Source organism: Anastrepha ludens, chromosome 3 (genome assembly GCF_028408465.1).
Source record: "Anastrepha ludens isolate Willacy chromosome 3, idAnaLude1.1, whole genome shotgun sequence".
NCBI lineage: Eukaryota > Metazoa > Arthropoda > Insecta > Diptera > Tephritidae > Anastrepha > Anastrepha ludens.
Window position 1 is genome coordinate 63,103,303 of NC_071499.1, and position 22,765 is coordinate 63,126,067.

General features: G+C 36.9%; 1 protein-coding gene across 6 annotated transcripts in view; it reads right to left on the minus strand.

The window, feature by feature from the left end:
• LOC128858087 (neurobeachin-like) overlaps nt 1-22,765 on the minus strand; it is a 224,683-nt gene that overhangs the window by 145,717 nt on the left and 56,201 nt on the right. For all 6 annotated transcript variants that reach the window (XM_054094044.1, XM_054094043.1, XM_054094042.1 and 3 more), the window contains exon 3: nt 15,493-15,689. In XM_054094044.1, coding sequence (XP_053950019.1) covers nt 15,493-15,689 — 197 coding nt within the window. The remainder of the gene's footprint in view (nt 1-15,492; nt 15,690-22,765) is intronic.

The window sequence follows — 22,765 nt, forward strand, 5'->3', positions numbered from 1 at the left end:
TTTAGCATTAGTGTTTTAGGAGTTACTAATCTCTCTGTGCTTCTTGCCTCGCCTTTCTCAAATAAAAATAAAAAAATAAGAGAATACGACTATAAAACTCACTTTTTAGCAGTGAAAACATTCTCATTTTCCGAGAGACATACACCAAATTATCGGATGTAGTCAAGTACACAGAAAAAACTGCATACTCAGAATTTTAAAGGGTCCCCCATCCATAACCTGTACCTAAGGCCCAAGAACCAATTTTATTATTATGCCGTGAAAATATGATATATACAAATTTTAAATCTATCTTAAGTTCTACCCCTTGTTCGGGCATTTTTTAAGTAGATTTATGTTTTATATACCATTTTATGCAGCTAAATGCTTTTTTGAGTGACATTTCAAACTTTTTGTTTTACCTCTTTATTCGGTACAAAAAAAGTTACCTGTAGGATATGCTTCATTCTACGAAAAATTGGACTTTAAATTGATTTTAAAGGTCAATTAAAATTTTTAGTATGCAGCTTCTGGCCCGAAACTGAATCACAGCGGAACAGCGGGTAATGCGTTGACGAGTAGTGATCAGCTGATCCACTTCAGTCGGAAAATTCGGCCGGTTAAACACTACTACGACGTGACGTTTTTCAGTTGACATTTTGTGGTTACAATAAAATTAATTTTGTGGTGAAATATTTTCGTTTGCTATATTTTTGAGAAGCAACTCATTCAAGCTCATTTTTACAAAAAAAAAACCACTTCTTTATAAATTATTGATATTTTGCTGGTGTAAATCAGTTATTATTTGCTTTTTATTTGCCTGCTGATGCTTGTAAACAAACGATTTGTCATCAAGTGATCAGAAAAGCAAATCTGAAATCAATCTAATTATTTTCCCGCCGTAAAAGTAACCGACGGCGAGAAATCCGTCTCCACCCCAATTCTTTGCAATTTTATGCTATTAAATGAGTTCTAATTTTGACAGCGGGTACCAGTCAACCCTTCGTCAAAAATTGTCAACCCGTTAACCGTTGACTGCTGCAATTATGTCCAAGGGGTCTCTCTACTCTTCCTACTATACAACAAGTGCGAATCTCGTCACACTGTTGAATCTCAAAAACATGAGATTTATTGGATTATTTATAATTTTAAATGCTTTTAGTTTATTCAGAAGCCACAGATTCACAGGAATTCCTGTTCTGATTTCAGATAAGCCAATCAGCTGGAATCATTGTGGCAAACGAACTATTTTCAAAGTGGTGGCTTTTGAAGGAGGTGCAGCACACAACTTCTTCAAGATTTTAGTCTGAAAATACTTTTGACTTACTACTGAGATGTTACTAAATATTTAAAAATAAATATACAATACAAAAATTCTAATTCATTTACTCGTACTTTAATATTCATCAAGAAAAGCAAAAAACTTTAATTAAAGCTGAATAAAATCGGCCACCGCACTAGGGAACCCCTTGAAGCAGAGGGTTAAATATATTTTTTAGAGAATTTTTTTTTGTAATATTGGCAACATTGAGTCTAAAAATACAAAATACGCAAAAAATCTCAATTGATGGTATTGAACTGGAAGAGGTAAAATATTATATTTCTGCTACTTGGGCAGCCTTATATGGGTGACTGGCGGTTTGAGTCAGGATATCAAAAAGCAACGGCTGTATTCAGCTCACCGTAGGCAGTTAACATACATATCACGGCACACAAAACTTTAACTTTACGGGTGCGAAATGTGGAATGCGACGATAGACAACACAAGCTTACTACTACAAGTCTTTACAAACAGATGCCTATGAAAAATTCTTAAAATATTCTGGCTAAATACCATCTCCAATACTAACTTACGGGCCAGAAAGCAGAAGAAGCTAGTTCAACTAAAATCACGAAAGAGGAAAAGGGCCTGGAACGGAAAACGACCGTGGAGTCGGAACCCCGTGTCATGCGCCTTAGCTGGAATGTAGTTAAAGGATTGATGCTAAACATACCCGAATGGAAAACAATGCGTTGTGCCACTAAGTCCTCTAAAAGCTGTCAAGGGGCGATCCAATGCGGAAACTAATCGAACGGTTGGCAATGTGTGAAAATTCTGAGTGGTAGTTTTACTAGATGGTTAAGGTGGCGGTCCATACTCATAGTAATAAAGGGTTTTCCAATAAGAGGTGTTATTCTCGCTAAAGATCAACGGCTTCGTTACTTGTGTGGCACGTAGCGCCGTCTTGTTGAAAATAAAAGTGGTCCAGTTCAATACCATCCATCCCGGCCATAAAAAATCGTTAATCATCTCTCGATATGGCAATCCATTCACCATAACTATTGTTCCAGCTTTAGTTTCATAAAAGTAAGGTTCAATGACCCTGCCGGATCATAAACCGCACCAAACAGTCACACGTTGAGGATAGAGAGGCTTTTTAATTCTGAGCCCCAGATCCGACAATTTTGCTTGTTGACGAAGCCACCGAGGTGGAAATGGGCCTCATCACTCAAGATGATTTCTCGATGGATGGAACCGTCTCTGCCAAATTTTCACTAATGCGTTGTTTAACCCCACTGGCTATAACCAACTTTTTCGACATTGTTCTATAGCCGAGGTACCCGGGTACCCACCTTATATAAAATGCGTATATGCGTATTTAGTAATACCCACGGTTTTTTATAGGTAATATATGTATAATTGAAAGATCTGTAGCTGTTTGAACAAGTACACTATTTTTCAGATATTTTTTCTTTGCATTTTCCCAGGTCTATTCTTATAACGTACCGGCTTTTCAGGTAGTCGCACGATCCCCTACAAATGGTAGGCAGATGTGGGACTACCCGAGCCCTATGACGCCAAGAACTGACATCATAAGGTAACTGGGTTGTAATGTGACCGCGAAGTGTAGACGATTTCAGTGTGATTCAAAAAAAACCTAATTGAGAAGAAAATGGAAGAACTATCTGAGCAAGAATTCGCAAAGGAAACTTATATACAATTAGTAGTTCGGTATAAATTTACGACCTTGATGTAAGTAAAAAAAATTATCTGTTATGTATTTCATTATTAGGTTGGCTGCTGTAGAGAGGTTACCGTATTTGACCGCGTTACTGGGAGATAAGTGAGGCCCTGAGAGTTCCACGTGAGTAAGTGAGGATTAAGAGTGTTTTCCGTTATTATCAATAATAATGGTTTGTATGTAATTCTAACTACCCTTTCTCCAATTTTACACTTTCAATATTGATTTTATTACAATTACAACACGAACAATATACTGGAATCAAGTGGGTACCCGGGTTATTGAACAAGCGCGTTAATTAGTTTGACCTCCAGGAATCAAATGCAATTTTCATTTAAAAAAAAGTCCAAAGCGTAGATCGATGTAGAATTGACCAAATAACGAGGAAAAAATTTTTTACCAAGCAGTGTTTGAATTGTACTATCTCTAAAATGGAAAGGAGTACCCGGGTACCCGGTTATTGACATAAGAGTTAAGCGCGTATCGTTCCATTTTCATTAATGGCGTAATTTCTACTTGTCAAATATCAAAAAATGGCAGCTTCAAAAGTGACATCTACCGAAATAGCGGGCTATTCAAGATAACACCTCTCATTGGAAAACCCTTTATTATCCCTAAGAAAGTCTGCTTTTGCAAAAATCATTGCTTAATTTTAATGGAACCTCAAATAATATTCCCAATATAAAAACGATATATTCATACCCTTGAACTCTAATTTGATAAATGGCACGCCCTTTAATACACTAAAAGGTTTTTCGCACATTTTCCGGTAAATAGCATCTCAAAAATGAAATGTCATTTCCTTTGTGGTATGCCGCCTAAAAGCTGACAACAAGCAACAGCTGCAGAAAGAGCAAATGAAATAGTTAACTGCTTCAGCATTATATGAATTTCCAAGAATCAAATGCATGAGAATGCGCAATTCATTGCCATATAACGCAGAGACAGCAGCACTTTTTGCATTTCGACGCCTGTAAGTATGCTGCTATCTACCACTGGTTTCCTTATTTGCAAACTCTTCATGCGAAAGTGCGCAGCATATGGCTTTACAATCTTCACATTTCTCAGAACGAACTAAATTGGAATGCGAATACGAAGAAGAGCACCTATATATACTTAGTTGTATATATGTGTGTATACATGTATATGTAGCAGTGCGACTAAATGCGGAAAGTCAAAAGCATGAATGATATTTCCATGTACAGCGTAGAGGCAGATCCTCGCACATACAAACACACGTGCTGTGCTATTGCTTTTACATATACATGTATGTATGTGTGTATGCATGTATATATGTATATGATTATATCTGCGTACTTTCCTATTTGTTTGGCACCTCGAAGATCATAAATCAATATCCTCCACACTTCTTACTCGCCACACAAAAATATAGAGGAAATAAGAGTTTATGATTTATGGCACAATCTGTGTGCTATTTGAGCCTCAGTTCATTGCGGCCAAACTTGCTATGCAACACTTGGCCACTTTTGTTACTTTGTACTTTGTTTCAAGTTACGCATTTTTGTACGTAGTTGGATGTCAGAAGGAAACGTGACCGCAATTGCACTCGGTCTGCATTGTTAGAGGACTCAGGGGATGATTTAGTTAGAAAAGGCTTGCCGCAATGGTATTTATAGCCAATTTGAATAGCGATGAAAATGTGGAGAGTGTAATTGGATTTTGCTGTCACTGAGCACAGCATTGAATGAACGCTTTATGTATATGAAAAGAGTGGAGAGTTGAGAGAAAAGCGTGAAAGTTAGCATAATAAAGATATTCATTAGATAGTTAAAAAGTTTGGCGCAAAATTAATCACCCTATCCAAATATTGGCGGACGCTGTCACGGAATGGGTTGGTGAGCGACTATCATTCGGAAGTGGGCAGGTTTGGATCTCCGTGCATGATACACAAAAATTATAGAAATATTTTTTTTTTCTTGATAATCTCCCCATACACAATAATTACCGTTCGGAGTCGGCTCAAAACTATAGGTCACTCCGTTTGGGGAACAACATCAAGACGCATGCCACAGAAAGGAGGAGAAGATTTGGCAAACACTCGAAAAGGCTGTACAGGGTTGCCCATATTCGACGGACCCGACGGATTTCGATGACTCTTTGGGCCCATTCCAATCGACGAGGCTTGTCCGCAGGCAACAATCTTTGCGTCAATTGAATCTTATTCGGGAAAAAATGCAAATCAATGCAGATAATTCGTTGTAAAGTGGTCCGAGCAATGCCCAACTACTGAGAACGGCGATTTTGGGATGTCCTTGGTGATGCCTTGGTCGGTTTTGGTTTGGCCTCTTTGGATTAGAAAGAGCATCACCAGTCGAAAACCTTTCGTACAAACGTTTAATGGTGTTCTTAGAAGGCGCACTTTTCACATTATTTAGTTTTTTATACGCACAAGTTTTCACAATTGACTTCTTTTGTTGAATGTAAATTTCAACTATTTGGGAGCGCTCGCGTGGCGTGTACTGTTCCATGGTAAAAATCTGCATAGACTGACGCTTCCAACGCGGTATGTCATTAAGCGATCTGACGTCTCTGTCAAAAGATACAGGGTTGCCAGACGGGTCCGTCGAATATCGGCAACCCTGTATATATAAATATATATATATATAGGGAGATATATAATATTTGCAAAATGCTCCGATTTCCCAAGAAGAGAAAAAATTCAGAATTGAATAAAGTAAACTGGGGTATACCTGAACTTGAAAGGAAACTCTATGAGTCTACCCTGTACTGTATACAAATGGCTGGAGGGCACGAAAAGGCATATACATTAGGGCGGGTCGATTTAAAAATCGCTCATTGCTCTGTGAAAACCGTATTCTAGGGATCAAAATAAGAAACTTTCCCGAAGGAACCATACCTCTAAAACGAATTCTGATGTCCCCCAATTTGGGTCGAACGAAAAATCCCACTTTGACCCATTTAGAGTGCTCCAATCGAGTCCAAATGTATGACCGACCCCCACTAACTTTGGACGGCCGATCCACCCATGCCAGTGGCACACCCCCTGGAACTCCCCTTAGGGGTTTCCCATACAATCATTTCAAAATATCACCATTTTTGGCCTTTACATGAGAAAAGAAACTAAAAAGTTCGACCCAAATTGGGGGACATCAGAATTTGTTTTAGAGGTAAAGTTCCTTCGGCAAAGTTTCTTATTTTGATCCCTAGAATATGATTTTCACAGAGCAATGGGCGAATTTTTTGCCTCCCCACAAATCGACCCGGCCTAATATATATATATGTATATATAATTGGCGCGTACACCCTTTTTGGGTGTTTGGCCGAGCTCCTCCTCCTATTTGTGGTGTGCGTCTTGATGTTGTTCCACAAATGGAGGGGCCTACAGTTTCAAGCCGACTCCAAACGGCAGATATTTTTATGATGAACTTTTTCATGGCTGATAATGAAATATACTTATAAATAAATATACAGTAGGTTCTGTAGCTTCAAAGCATTCTGTGCCGATGGGTAGTTTTCCAAGCATCTTCAAAGCGGAGGTGTGTGCCATCTGTCTATGTGCAGAGATCAATTTAGACAGGAATCTCCGGTATGAGCGAATTGCCATTCTGAGCGACAGTCGTGCGGCCTATCATCATCTGAGATTAAGTTTTCACTGGCCCTTGAGGTTATCGAAAAGCTGAATTTGTTAGGAAAGCACAATCGCATCCGATTCATTTGGCGCCCAGGAGACTGGAGTATAACTGGGAACGAATTAGCGGACGCATTGGCTAGAGAGTCTGCGGTTTCGTTATCAATACGACCCTAGTCCTTCTTTGCTATGGGATACCACAGCATCAAGTAAAAGCTAAGGAGTTAAGAGCTGAGACTAAGGGAGGTTTGTTTTTTAATCAGGAGGTGTAAAGCAAAATGTCTGAAACATCATCAAAGGTGCCGTCACACCAATGGTATGTGGAGCATGCTGCCACTAACACTATAACATTCCTCCTCCTCGGCTGATTTCCTCCCTGGAACCGCGTTAGCATTTCTTCAAGGTGGAGCCGCGTTTATGTCTACTGACACAACAGGTTCCTGCGTCCAGGTTCCGCTCCTGTGGGCGTATGGAGATTTTACGCCATCGAAAGTATTCACTCCTCCCACTGGCTTCGAAAGCGGTTGTGGGGGAAATTAAACATCGGAGAAAATGCAATAGTCCGATAGTCACAAACTATTGTCTTGTCTAAGGGAGGTTAGCTGGCACCAAGTTATGAGGCTACGCAATGCGATATTGTTACTAGGGGACGGTGCAATCAAAAAAGTTTAGAAAACTCATAATCCTCCTTAAGGATAAACTGAGAAAGGTTAGGTTTGGTTAGGCTAGGATAAATGACTGTTAAACCTTTGCCCGACGATAACAGGGCAGCTGAGAAGGATATGTTGGGACAGCTCCTCCAGATAGAAAGGAGTTGAAGCAATCCCAAGTCTTACCGCATGGACACCTAACGGACAATGTCCGGTAAGGATACCCAACAGATTCGAGCACTCCGTCTTTGTTAACCTTGGAAGTTGCCTTGAGACCTGAAAAAGTTCACGAGCAGGTACTGTGATGAGTAGAGGGCACGAAAGGTCATGAAGTCGAAGTGCAAGCATCAAACCAAATCTTCTGATCTATCTAATGGCACCCACGACATGCACCTTAGCTAGAATGAAAGGAATTAGTTGCCGTTCTATATTTCACACTAGAAATCTAGGAATTTCTGATGATGATGAATACCTAGAAACAAGAAATTTAAACTAGAATATCTAACAAACAGAATTTATTATTCGACATTTCACATTTTCCAGCAACAATCAAATGCCAACATTCATTTCCATCTCTCAATGTCCAACAATCAATTCTCGTATCCCAAACTATTTTCTGCCACGCTGATGATGCTAAGTACGCCTCTAAGGCCCAAGCAACTGGCACGTGCATTCCATCAGCAGAAAATGGTAAAACCCAAAACAAATTATACAAAAAAAAAAATAAATTGTGAAACTGTCACAGCGAATAAAAAATTGCGAAGAACAAAGTGATGTAATGGTGGGTGGGGATGGTGAGTTGAAAGGTAGGTTGAGTTCTTGGTTGCTTGGTTGGCGCCCTTTTTACTTTGGCTACAAACAATGTTTCTACAAAATTGTTGTTATTGCTTTCATTGTTCTTATTACCCGCCGATGCTAGGGCAACACGCTGCTACTGGCTGCTGCTGCTGCTGCTTTTGCCGTCGTCCATAATAGAGTTGGGAATAATTTTGACCAATTTATTAGTGAAATGCGTTACTGAAATTTCGCAGAGCTACCCAACTCATGCCTTTTTGCGGCTATTGCTTTTGTGTTGGTGCGTTTTGTTTTTTTTTTGCATATTTTGCCCTCCTCTTTTGCTCGCTGCTGTCATCATTGTTACCAGCCATTCGCAATTTTGTCATTCATTCCCTTTAGCCGCAGGGGAGTTACATGAATGCCGGTGCTTTGTAACAAAACTTTGCCAATATTTTGGATATTTCAATGCGAAAGTTATGCAAAAAAGGATGTGGTGAAATCTGCGCTGAAATATTGCGCACACACACATACATGCATGTAGTACAAAAGATGTTAAATTGCCAAAAATGGAATAGAAAATATAAATAAAAGATCATCATACAACATGAAAAAGTTGCGACATTCCTGCATGCGCCAGCCAAATTGAAATATAAAGCAATGAAAATTTGAAAGTGACAATGCAGTAATTCTCTCCCTCTCTCTTCCTCTCCCTCTCTCTATCCCTATCCCTCTCTCTCTCTCTCTGATGCGCAGTGATGCTGCCCAAGCGAGTAGCCAAAAAAATCCGAAAAAGCGACTGAAAGAGCAGCTGGTAAGGGTTGCGACGAAATCAAAAAAAGGTAGAACAACAACAAAAAAGAAAAAAACCTTAAGGAATGAATAAAAAAGTGAACATAAAATATTATAAAGTTTTGTCAGTCTTTTGCTGCATCAAAAGTTCAAAAGTTATTTGAATATAATTTATTTTTATTTTTTCATAGTAGCGGCGAAATTGAAAATTAACTTTGCCCATTGCCTCATTCCGGATGTGTGTAGGTCTATAAAGCGTAGCCAAGGGGTTTGTACGTGACCACCACTCGTTTGTCCTCGAGCTTATACTTATACTTACTGTGGGTATGCAACATCAAATGTTAAAGAAAGTTTTTTTTGTCTTGAGAAGTTGCCCTTGGATCGTCAATAGCAAATCCTCTGAGTGCATTTTTGCTACAAAAAAACTTCTCATAGGAAACCTTCAGTATAAACGAGCAAGTATCCCACTTGTAAAACAAGATCAAGGCGCGCACACGAAATATGAGGGATGGAAACCAAGGCATGCACGCTCATACATAACTTATATGCCCATACATTAAAAAAATATGGTGAATTTTCAAATTTCGCGGGCTGCATACATTCGACTTTCTATTATAATTTTTTTTATGTTGGTACACTCGGCTCAAAGATATGTTAGCGGTTTTAGTAATATAGCAGGTTTAGTTTGTTTGTGAGAGGCATAAATAGGACAAGTGTTTTGTGTGTTCGGCGATTTTCTGCTGGATCTTCTGGATCAAAAGAGTTGCATCAAATTTTGAATAAAAAATGGAATTAAGTGCCTAAAAGCACTTGGAATGTTGACAGTGGCATTAGGTGAGAGTACTCTGAGTAAAAAAAAAACATTTAAAACCGGTACAATCTTGTCACAGGAGGTCGAGAAGATGTGAATGAGGATGCTCGCTCTGGACGCCACAGCACATCAACAACCGCTGAAAAGGTTGAGATAGTGAAGAAAATTTTTATGGAGAATCGTCGAATCACAATTAGAGGAATGTTGGCATATCAGTTCGCTCATCCCATGCAATATTTTCAGAAATTTTTGGGCATGAAGCGTGTGGCAGCAAAGTTCGTTCCAAACTAGCGGAATTTTGACCAAACACAACGTCACATCGTCAACATCGCTCAGGAATTGTTGAATGCCGTCAACGATGATCCAGATTTGCTTAAATGGATCAAAACTGGTAACAATCATGGGTATATGGCTAGGACATCGAAACCAAAGCTCAACCGTCCCAATGGAAGAGTCCACGAGAGCCAAGACAAAAAGCAAAACAAAAACGCCAAGTTCGATTAAATGTCAAGATTTTGCTCACTGTTTTCTGCGATTACCATAGCGTATTGCATCAAAAGTTCTTGCCAAAAGGTCGTGTGGTAAATAAGGAGTATTACCTTGAAGTTCTGCGCCGTTTGCGTGAAGCAACATGAAAAAAGCGCCCGGAATTGTGGAAAAAAATGCATGGATTTTGCACCATGATAATGCACCTGCTCACTCATCTTTGCTTGTGAGGGATTGTTTGGCCAAAAAAAAAAGCACCGTTATCATGCCTCAGCCACCGTATTCACCAGGTTTGGCAGGGCGCTTTTTTCTGTTCCCAAGATTCAAGAGACCCATGAAAGGACGGCGTTTTGTGACGATTGAGGAGATAAAAACCGAATCGCCGAGAGACCTCAAGGACATACAAGTGCATAACAGAACTGCTTCGGATTGGAAAATACGTGGGCACAAGTGTATTCTATCTGAGGGACTACTTTACTGCGAAGCAGATAAAAACAGAAATTGATGAATAAATAACATTATTTGAGAAAAATGAAAATTCATCTTTTTTTAACACACCTCGTATATAGTTATATACACTTATGGACAAAATAAGAGAATCGCGATATTTTGCACAGTTCTGACTATTTTCTGTTTTTTGTGTAAATTCAGTTAGTTTTTATAAAAATATAGTACGTTCTACAATAAATATCACATAAATCAACGTTTTGAAGTTTTTACAAAATTCCTAAAAATTAGAAAAAAATTATTATCAATATTTTCAACTTTTTATTAGAGCATCGTATTCATATCGTATATACCACGGCCTCGGTAGTCTAACGTAAATGCATTAGTCTGCCATCCCAGAGGTTGTGGGTTCGAATCCCACATAAAGCACGGTCCTCGCACTTTTCCAAACTAAAAAAACTAAAGAAAAAAAAGTTCATTCCTCAACCCCAAAAACCTTATCCTTTCAACCCTTACTCCCGCACGAACAGTCAGCGCATTACTTGCATTGTGGCTGCTAAAACAAGCAAAAAAATAAGCAAAAAGCACAGTTACATATTTCATCAGCGGCACCAGCAAGAGGAAGCGGGTAATCGCACACACATCAAATTTAGCGAAGTCCTCAACCATCTGTGTGATCCTTCTGGCAGAAAAATGTGAAACACAGATGGCGTTCTAAGCAGTAAAGATTTTTGGGAATGCTGTTCTAAGAATTCAAGAATTCTAGACCAGTCAAGGCATCAAATTCTTTTTAAATATCAGAATCTCAGTACCAGCCTAGATTACAATCTGAAAATTTCTCTATGCATCTCTTTTAAAAAATTGTATGCGCATGAAATAAGGAAATTTTTTTCTTTTCGTATAAAATAATAATAAACTACAAGCTAGAATTGTTTGAACCTAAATTTTTCTTTGCACAAATTATATGTATCGATTGATATTTAAATAAATAATTTTTTTAGAAGATTTTTTTTCATTTATGCTAACAGTTTTCTCTTCGCAAACAGTTGCACTTTATTATATTACCTAGAAATACTCAAATTGTCTTTCTCTTCGATTATTCCGTCTCTGTGCCTATTGTTATGCAAGCAATTAAACAAAAACAAAGCTATAACGCCTTCACGGCTCGTTGCACACGTTCTATGTATACCGTTTATTGACTCTACGCATCAAATATGCACATACACATACACACATAAAACGATCAGCCCTCTAATCCGTAAAAAAATGCAAGCATACAACTCGGGGCACATTTGGTATTCGATTTGCGCGCGAATCTTTGCCCATAAAATGGCAAATAAAAATAAAATGAAAATAAAAGCAAACATTTCGCCACATGATGATGTAACAAAAAAAAATGAAAACGATGCATCAAATGGACAAGAATAAAATACAAAGCGTTGTTGCTGCTATTGCAAATAGAAATACATAAGGAAGGCTACAACGGAGTTATGGAGTTGGCTCGTTTCGATGCATGAAGGGAACTGACTATACAGCACATACGAGGGTAAATGGGCGCTGAGAGAGCCATACAAACACTGCAGGACCGAACGTTCAAATCAATTGTTGGTGGAGGGAGGTAGTCAAGAAATACAACTCTGTCAGAGTCAGCGTTAAAATGGGATTTTTGTTATATTTCTGTGCAATGTTTAACGTTGAAAAAGCGAATTTCTTGTTGTAGCCAAGCATCAAAAATCATTTTATTTTCTTAGACACAACATTGTTGATAGTGACTGTTTAACCTATTAATGCCCAAATCAAAGCTACATTCACATACAATTTTTTATTGTTAATCCATACATTTTTCTTAGTGACAGTTTAACCCATTGATGCCCAAAACAAAGCTAAAATCACCAAACATCTTATTATTGATTATCCCACAATTCTTCTTAGGACTGTTTAACCCATTCATGACCAAGCGAAGGCTACATTCACACATATTTTTGTTACTGTTAATCACAATTTTTTTTTAATGGATGTTTAAGCCATTAATGCTCAAAACGAAGAAACAATCACATAAAATCTTGTAATTGCTAAGCATAATATTTTTCTTAGTAACAGTTTAACTCACTAACACCCAAAATAGAGCTACAATCAAAAAAGTGTTTGATATTCTGCTAAGCACACATTTTATTTGAATGCCTGTTGAACCCATTAACGACCAAACCAAAGTTACAATAAAAAAATAATTTCTTTTTCCGTTAAGCACAAAAATTTTTGATGTAACTGGTACCCATTGATGACCAAATCGAAGCTACGTTCAAATCATGTTTTCGTTAATCAAAAAATGTTTGTTAATGACAGTTTAACCCATTAACATCCTCAATAAAGCTACAATCTACTAAAATTCTGTTATTCTGTTAAGCACAAATGACTGTTTAACCCATTAATGACCAAAAAAAAGCTCAAAATTTGTCTTAGTAACTGTTTAACCCACCAACGCCCAAGAGAAAGCTACAATTAACAAAAATTGTGTTATTCTATTCAGGAAAAAGTGTTTCTTAGTGACTGTTTAACTCATTAATGACCAAAATAAAGCTACAACCACCAAAAATCGTATAATTGTTAAGCGCAAAATTTTTCTTTTTATGGACCATTTGAACCTCAATAATTCCCTTGGAAGCTAATGTTTGCAAGAAATATTTCTACGAAAGAAAGACAAATAAGTGAAGACGAATTCTAAAGGTTACAACAAAAATTTGCCACCCAGCAAATTGAGAAATTCAGCCAATGTGGGTTTCCATCCAACCTTCTAAAACTGCAAGAAGTCTTACTTGAATAATTTGAATCTGTGACTCTTATGGCAATCTTTGGAACAATTACTATTTGTGTTTTTATTAAAGATGTTTTTATTAATGATATCTCCCCATGTGTCTCGACTGCTAATTTTGCTTCATAAGCAGTTGATTTCAAAATTTATTTACCAATCAAGTCGGCTGATGACGTTCTGGCACTTCAAACGAGTTTCGAGAAAGATTAACTTATGGCTAGTGAGGAATAAGTTGCAGTTAAATACATACACATAAATGCTGTATCACTTTTTCTAAAAAGCTCAATGCGTTTCGGAACATTTATAGAATCACTAACTTTAAATTGAATTCGGTAAAGCTCATTGGAGGATCAGGCTGCCTTCTTCGATGCTAAATTCTGGACTTAAATTATTTAACATATATAAGTATAAAGATAATCACGGAAGTGTATTCAGTGCTAGTTTTTGTTAAACTCCTTCGCCCTGCTTTTGTCAAATTGAAGCCACTTTCATTTGGAGGCACTACCACTCACACTACCGGGTGGTTAAATTTCAATTCAACAGCGGCGAATGTGAACCACACCGTCAACGACACCGTTGGACTTCTTTCTTTGGGGTTATTTGAAAGAAAAGGTGTACGTCGATAAGCCAGAAATGATTCAAGAGCTAAAGGATGAGATAATTCGGCACATTAACGGCATAGAATCTCAATTATGCCTCAGCGTTGTCGAAAATTTGGACCATCGGATGGAGGTGTGCCGCCGAGGCCGCGGCAGCCATTTGGCCGATATTTTGTTCCATACATAATTGAGCCATACCAATATTATCATAATAAAGAGAAATTACAATAATTTCCTAAAAAAATTGTATTTTATTCAAAATCAGTACCGGCCCTTGAAACTTAACCCCCTTTATTTTCTTGAAATTTGTTAAATTTTTGTGGATTTCGTTTAAGGTTTAAAAATTTGACTTATAGAATTTTTGATGTAAAATTTACCGGTTTTTTTTTAAATTACGCATAAAAAACTAAAATTTTTCATGTATTTTTTTTTTAATTTGTTAAAGTTTTGAAAATTTATCAAAGTTTGGAAATTCGAGTTATAGAGTTTTTGTTGTAAAATGTACTAACATTTTTTTACAAATTTTGCGTACAAAATTTAAAATTTCGAAGTATTGTTTTTTAATTTGTTAAATTCTTGTGCTTTCTACAAACTTTGGCGTTATAGAGTTTTTCTTTTAAAATGTAGTAGAATCTTTCTAATAGGAATTTTTTTTCTTCACAAAAAGTTGAAAGTTTTTACGAACTTTTTTTAATTTGTTAAATTTAAGTAAATTTGTTGCACAGGAGCCTGAAAGCTTTTTCTAAAAGTTCTGCATACAAAATTTTAAATTTTGATATACTTTTTTGAAATTTGTTAAACTTTTGTGAATTTTGTACAAAGTTTGGAGCTTTGAGTTATACGGTTTTAGTTGTAAAATGCATCACATTTTTATAAAACAACCAAAAAAAAAAAAATAACAGCAAAACTAATACAAAACAAAAAAAAAACACACTTTCGTACTTCGTCGCCCTCCTTTTTTTTGAACACTGGTGTATGTACATACGTACATCCAACCAAAATCCAACCAAACAGCACTTCCGCACACTTTTATACAAACAGGCATTAGCATTAATAATGCAACATTACATTACGTGGCATGACTTTAAATTACGCCACAGCACCATCGCAAAGTGAAGCCTTGAATTTGTGCAGACATACAGAATTGTAGTCGAAGTCGAAGTAGTGTAAAACTGTAATGTAAACATTCTTGTAAATTATTCTCAAGTAAATAAAACATTAGACTGCAGCTATGTGATGAAGCGAAGTTCAGCAAGGGTCAGCTCAGCGAGAGGTGGCGCGAACATTGAGCAGCAATAAAAAAGGGAAATAATTGATGATGCCATTTTATTTACTGCAGCTCATGACTGACCTTCTTTTTATCCTTTTACGTATAGTTAACGAATTACTCACCGATTAGGAGGATTTACAGTATTCAGAGTTGAGTGAAGTTTCTAAGATAGACATGTTTTTGCAGATACTGTGAGTTTGTATGCATGTATATATCTGTATGTATTCAAAGCTTTTGATCTCCTTTGCTATTTGCTAACTTACCGATCCTTTGCGTCCCGGAAAACTGAAAAATACATCCGGTCCATTGCGATGCGGCATTTGACGTAACACATTCAGCAGTTTGGCAGAGTGACGTGGCCATTTGCCATTAACTGCTTTCATGGTGCCAAAGAGTAGTTTGAGCTCTTTCACTGTGATGCTGTAGCTGGCGAGTACGCCCAACATTTCGATGAGCAAATCTGTAAGAAAAAAATGCAAAAAAAGGTAAATGAATTAAATATACAGAAAGGCTGATAGGTTAATGAATATTGTCACATTGCTGGGTCTATAAAGCCACTAGGAAATTATTGCACAATTTGATGTGCTGCTGATGAAATGTTGTTTTGTGTTTTAAGTGGATAATTTATCCTAATGCTTGGGTTGCACTATGGTTTACCATCTTAAGTTAAAGAAAAGTATAACCAAACTGAATGCCTACTGGCTCTGAAAGAATTGGTTTCTCCTAATTTACTTCACAGACCTTTAATGCGAGCTTGCCTTGATGTTAATTTACTGTTACAGACAATGCTAGATCGATAAGAACTGAACTTAAATGGATGTGAGAGTTGTTGTAGACAAAACACCACTATTTTCATTATCTTATGGAAGATATGGGTATGCCCGGATATCTCTAGGGGTTTGGAATATTTTTTTATATCCTGAATAGATCTTCTTTTTATATAATTTTAATACCACAAACCTCATCATGCTGGTCTCTTTGCCGCGAGGATGAGGCTTAAGTGGTGGTCTGACCCCCACATCATGGGACCAACCCAACATGAACTAAGAGGGAAGCTCCTTATGGGGATTGGCTAGTCATCCATCTGCTTTACGGCGTATTTGGTGGCCATCCAACCACCATGCGAAGATCACCGTACCAACGAAGATTCTTTCGTTATTTCCAAACCCCTCTCATCCCATTATTTCCACTTCTTGCTCCCCTCCTAATCCAGTCTGTTATGCGACACCGTGCCCATTGGATGGTTTGCAGCCTGGGGGTTTACCAGACCCGCTGTATTTCAGCGGCGCCTTCCTAACACCGGGCCGCCTTAGGAAGTAACTGTGGCCTTGTCACGGCATGGCGCGCTGCCGTGCTGGACCGTTTGAATTCCTCTTTATATACATAGACCACTGCGCTCGCCTCGCAGAGCAGCTGGTCATACGAAAAAGATGAATACAAACTATAACTTAAGCCACAAAACTTCCACTGTAGCGGGAGCAGGTTTCAGTCGTCGTAATGCGGAGGTGCCACTGCCCACGAAGACTCGGACCCCAAAAGCGTCGGGAGCACAAATACAGCTGAGGGGGAGGCTCTTCTGCGTTCTCCGGCTGGGCCCACTGATGCTGTGTGGGATAGCAAGAACAGGCCAAGGATCAAGCCCGATAAGGTGAAGCTAAAGGCCAAAGCTTGGTACAAGGTCGCGGTCAAAGTTTGTGACCGACTTGGCAGCACGTCCAACCTGACGAAGCAAGAGGAGGTAAGGTTGGCTTGGGCCAGAGAAGAAATAAAAAATGGCCGGGCCTTCTACGCAGCAAAACCAAAGTTCACAGCCTCCAACCCGAAGTATGAGAACAAAATCGAAGAAGAACTAGCCATCAAGAGGCAGTGCCATCGAAAAAGCACAAGCACGAGATGGCTAAACCGAAAAACGGAGACAAGGAAAGACCTATGACATCGAAAGCGCCGGCAGTGGCCAGTGAAATTACGAAGAAACACCTTATAGTGGCACTCACTGACCGTAGTGACAAGCTGGGGTGAATGTCGCAGGAGCGGTGGAAGGTAGTGGAAATGAAGCTACTGGAAACCATATTTATGAAAATGGACGCAGAGCCGAACGCACCCATACCAGAATTTGACGGAGCAGGATGGTTCAGCGGCGTCAAAATTATAAAATTGGAGAATGACCCCATGCTCACAAGGGCCTGTGGGAGGGGGCATCACTTGAAATTGTTGACCACAGCTGCATCAATACCGAAAGCAAAAGTTTTCATTCCGCGAGTGGTAAAACCGGAAAAAGCACTGCGACTACTACAAATCTAATTCTATCTTATGTAAAATCAATTTTTAAAAGAACTTTGACCCCAGCGCCACCTTTGAAGTCTAGTTATTTCTTACATATTTCTTCCCATGTACCTAATAAGTAAGTCAATGTGCGATGAACCAAATAGTTTGAACAATGTCGTTCATTTTTATTTTTTTTTTTAATGCAGGATATTTATAGACTTGAACATAATAAGAAGTAAATAAAAAGAACTATTTTTCTTTTTCTTAGCAGTACATCTTTTGTGAAAAAAATTACATTTTTAGTTAAACATTTTTGAAGAAAAAATTATGTTTCTCATTTTTAATTTTTTCTTATTTTTCTCACTATTAGTTGAGACTTGCTCAGTAATCCCTTGCAGTTTCAGGGATTTTCATTTTTAATATTAAAGTATGTCCAAGGAACCAGTGAAAAATCAGTGGAAAATTCAACTCGTATCGTCCGTTTAAAATTCAATGAAATACAACTTCTAACAAAACAATTAAATTTAACTTCTTAAAAACATAAATTTTTTATTAACTGTATATTATCTTAAAAATAAAAAGAATTTTTTTTATCAGTATTTTTCTTATAACACTCAAGTCTACAAAGTAATTAATTTGCAGAAAAATTTACGACAATGTCAAAAACCCTTTGATCACTTGACCTTCCTGTAACACAGAGTTATATTAATAAAAAATTTTAATGAAAGTAAAAGTAAAACATAAAAATAAAAAACCCTAACTTAAATTCAAATGCGGAAGGCTGGTATAGCCATAAAAAACTAAAGAAAACTAAAGAATATAATAATAAATGGAGGCTATGACAGCCTTAAAAAACCAAAGAAGATTCAAAAAATGAAATAAATAAATAAAAAATAAATAACTAAAAATCAAAATATTAATGAAAGTAAAAGTATAAATTAAATTACAAAAATTAAGAAACAATTAAAAAGAAAATGCAGTAGGTTTCGATAAACATACAAAACTAAATAAATAAAATTAAAATATAATAATATATAAATAAAACTGAAATTGAGCGTAAAAGTAAAAATAAAAAATATAAAATGAAAATAGAAAAGCAAAATAATTCACGAAAAAAATGAACATCTAATTGTTAAGAATGTCAAGATATCGATGTTGAAAGTTCTTCTGCAAATATTTGCGCTACAGCAGTAATATTCTCAACAGAACATCCAGTTGTTAGTCTAGTGATGTTCATAAGACACATCCGAAATTCTTTATATTTAGTCATATTTTCAAATGAAAAAAGCGAATATATTGACATTTGTTTTGTTTGTTTTTGCTTTTTTTTCCCTTGCTCACTCCACTCGGGAGCAGAGGGCCTCGACAAGTCGACTCAGTCTTGCGTTGGTTTCGTTAATTTATTTTGCTTTCTGGCAGGGTAGATGATTAGCCTGCCGCTACCAGTCCTAAGCAGTGGGAATGCCCACTTGTCGTTGCTTAGGAACAACGCCTTCTTACTGCTTGGAGCGACATCTGTGTCTCACATTTTTCTGGCAGAAGGATTGCACAGATGGTTGAGGACTTCGCTGAATTTGGTGTATCTGCGCTATTACCCGCTTCCTCTTACTGGCGCCACTGATGCCTTGTATAACTATGTGTTTTTCTTTCTGTTTTTTTTGCTTGTTTTAGCAGCCCCAATGCAAGTAATGCGCTGAATTATTGTGCGGGAGTAAAGATTGGAAGAATAAGGTTGTTGGGGTTGAGTAATGAATTATTGTTATTTTATTTTTGTTTTTCGTGAAACTAGGAAAATACGTAAGTTTGGAAAAGTGCTAGGACCATGTTTTACATGGGGTTCGAACCTTTAACCTTTGTTTGTTTTATTTCTCACTAATTTATTTTTTTCTCAAAACACCTCTCATACCAAAATCTGGCACACCTGCTTTGCCAATATACAATAAATATTACATAACATTTTTTTTGCCACCTGGAATTGCCTGGGAACGCTCAGCTGATATGGAGGGTACTTGGGAAATAAAACACCACTCGCGGACTAAAATGGACAATACCTACTTGGAGGTGTAGGTGGTTTTAGGTGGACCTACTTATTCGAATGTAATTTGCTGATGATCCGCCAAATTCGGTAACGGAATCGTCAAAGTCTCACATAAATAAACGAAAATCCTCGTTGCCAACTTTTGGCTATCGCAACAGAACAAGAATTGTCTGTTGCTACGTAAAAGCACTAAGGGATAACGATTGTGCTTTTATATATTGACGCCTTTTGCTCCATTGGAGTTAAAGGAAAAGGTATTATATATATATTTCCTCTTTAATATTCGCTGTAGAACATTTTATTTATTAGCCTAGAAAGTGGAGTCTATCATCAGCCAACACACTTTCACGACAGGCAAATGAAAATCCGCACTCACAATTCGCGTGGATTTTTTTATGGTTTGTTTCACAGCAGCAAGCTGTTTAAATGTATAGAAATACATATGTATATATATTTGTATGTATTTGCCTGCTGCAATATTAGGTTTCACTTTAAGTGTCACCTTCCCTCGCCAACACACACACACACACACAAACAAGAATGCGCCAACGCCCGCTGCCGTTAGAGTTGAGGTTATTGTCAAGTCAATGACTTGTAAGCATTAATAAAGCCAAAGCGTTTGTGCGTGACAGCATACCAACAACTAAATTTAACAAGAAGGGTGTAACTGTTGTTGGCAGCAGCAACCCATTGAAAAGAAGACAATGTCAAGTCTGACCCAAGACAATTCACAGCATTGCAACTACTGCAGTCAGCATTTTGAAAAGTAAAGCAATACAGACAAATACGTGGCACACGTACGACTGCGTCCGATCGCATTGTGTGTATGCCGTTCAAACGAAGCCACCGGGGCGTATACGTGACATGCACTAAAGGCAAGTTTGTCGCACATCAAACGTGTGGAATCAGCCAATTTGGCGCAACTAAAGGTTGAATAAGTGCAAAAAAAAAAAAAAACTCCATGCACTGCTTAGAGAGAAATCGAGAAGAAAAGTGAGAGAGGCAGGGGGAGGAATGGAGCAGCAGCGGCAACAGCTGCAGAGATTAAGTCAACTCCACGATTCGCCGCATAATGAAGCCGCCCAAACACTCGGAACTCATGCCAGAATTATGTGGCGCTGCCACTCGAACAGTTGAACTTTGACATCGACGGTCGAGTGGCATGTCGTAGCATTGTTTGTCGCAAAATCAGCGTCAAAGAACAAAAGTGTAATTAACGGCCGAGGTGTCTCTTGCCTTTCCAAGCGTCAAGGGGAAAACAAAAAAAATATAATTTGCTTATGAACTCTTAGGAAGTCACAAAAGAAGCGTGTAAGTGTGACAAATGCGAGAAATCAAAGCAAATGAAAAAACAAACAGTGATATGCGGAAACTTAGACACCCAGCAACATGGCGCGCTCAACTAGTGGGGCGGTAGAAATATCTCATTTTCGAGTAAGCCCACATGGGTTGCATTTGAGTATATGTATGTGCATGTATGCAGAGCTCTTATATGTACATGGCTATGCTTGTTGCCAGAGGCGTGTGCTGTAGTACAAATTTACGCTAATTTGATATACTTTGACAATCTATGCGGCTTGAAGCAACAGCAAGTGGCAGGTCGGTGACTTTGGCAGTGGAGTCAAATGCAAGGACGGGGAAAAAGGGTGGCTCTCATCAACTAATTACTGTGCATGAGTGTCTATTGTTGAATATACGAACATGTGGGGGCGTTTTTTTTTAATATATTGAAAAGTTCAGCCTGCGCTGTTGTTGTTTGTGAATAATCCATATGGCGGCAAACACGTCGGATGTAGCAGCGTAAAAACTTCCTGGTTTCGATTCGGGTGGAATTTTATGAACATGTTTTACTACGAAATATAGGAACATAAATTGCGCAAAGGTTGGAGAAGAAATATAGAGGGGTTTCTGAGTGGTTAAAAATTCAGATTTTTTTGTGCAAGTATTTTTTCATTGAATTGCATTTCAGTGTAAAAGAAATTAAAATACATGTTTTCTACAAGATTTGTTTCGCACTTTCTGGTAAAAATAAAAATAAAAATCGAAACATTTTTGGGGTAAAATTTTTTCTTACAAATAACTTTTAATGTGTTTTAACTTCGATATACTATTGTATATTTTTTCAAATAATGCTCATATAAAAACCTAGAATTTGTCATTTACAATAATAGCAAAATTTTTGTAGTCACGTACATTTTTATATAGGGTTTAAGAATTATTATTAAAAATAAAATTAAAAAAATTCTTTTATATAATTTTTCTTTTTAATTTCGAATTTTTTTTTTTAATTTTGTTCAAACGAAATTCGAACATGTTTTGAAGTAGAAAACTCTTTGTTATATTCTTTTGAAACTTTTTTTTAACTTACGGCATGTTTGAGATTTAAAATAACGCTCCAATAAAAGCCTTCTTTTCTTTAAAATGATACCTAATTTTATTGCGGGTATACAAAATTTCATGTTTAGGGTGCTTTTCATAGTTTGTAATAAACATTAAAAAAAAAAAATAAACAAAGCACAAAAAAAAACAAAAACTATCGTATACTTTCTTTGTCAATCCTCGTTTCGAAATTCTTTCTAAATATTTTTAAAATTCCGACATAATTTTTTTTTTTTGTTAATTTCGCTCAAATAAGTGCCTGGAATTTTTGTTTTAAAATGGTACTAAACTTTTAATGGTAAAATAAAATTACATGCCTATAATTTTTTTCTTACATTTTACTATTGTAAAACTAAAAATTAAAAACCAAAAAACTGATCCAAACGATCATTTCAATTATTTCAAAAATATAATTTATTATTATTTTTAAATTCTGACATATAGTATTTGGTTTTTTTTTTTTTCATTTTGTTGAAATGCACTGCATTGGAAAACTTGCAAACTTTCCGCTTAAAATGCTAGCTAACTTCTTATGAAGTGAAAAGCGTTTATGCATACATTTTTTTCAATATTTTTTGATAAGAAATTAATAGAAAAGATTCAAAATAATGTTTAGGTAGATTTTTTTCAAACTTTGTACAATTTTTTTTCAATTTTCAAACTTCGAATACAATTTTTTGAATTTGCTCAATGAAAACCGAACAATGTTTTGAGTATAAGTTTAGTTATTTAATTATTTTTAAATTCTTTTAAACTTTCGAGATTCTTGTTTTTTTTTTAGCTTTGCTCAAATAAAAGCCAGGAACTTTTAATCTAAATGAAACATTTTTTCTTTCCTTTTGATGAAGAGATAA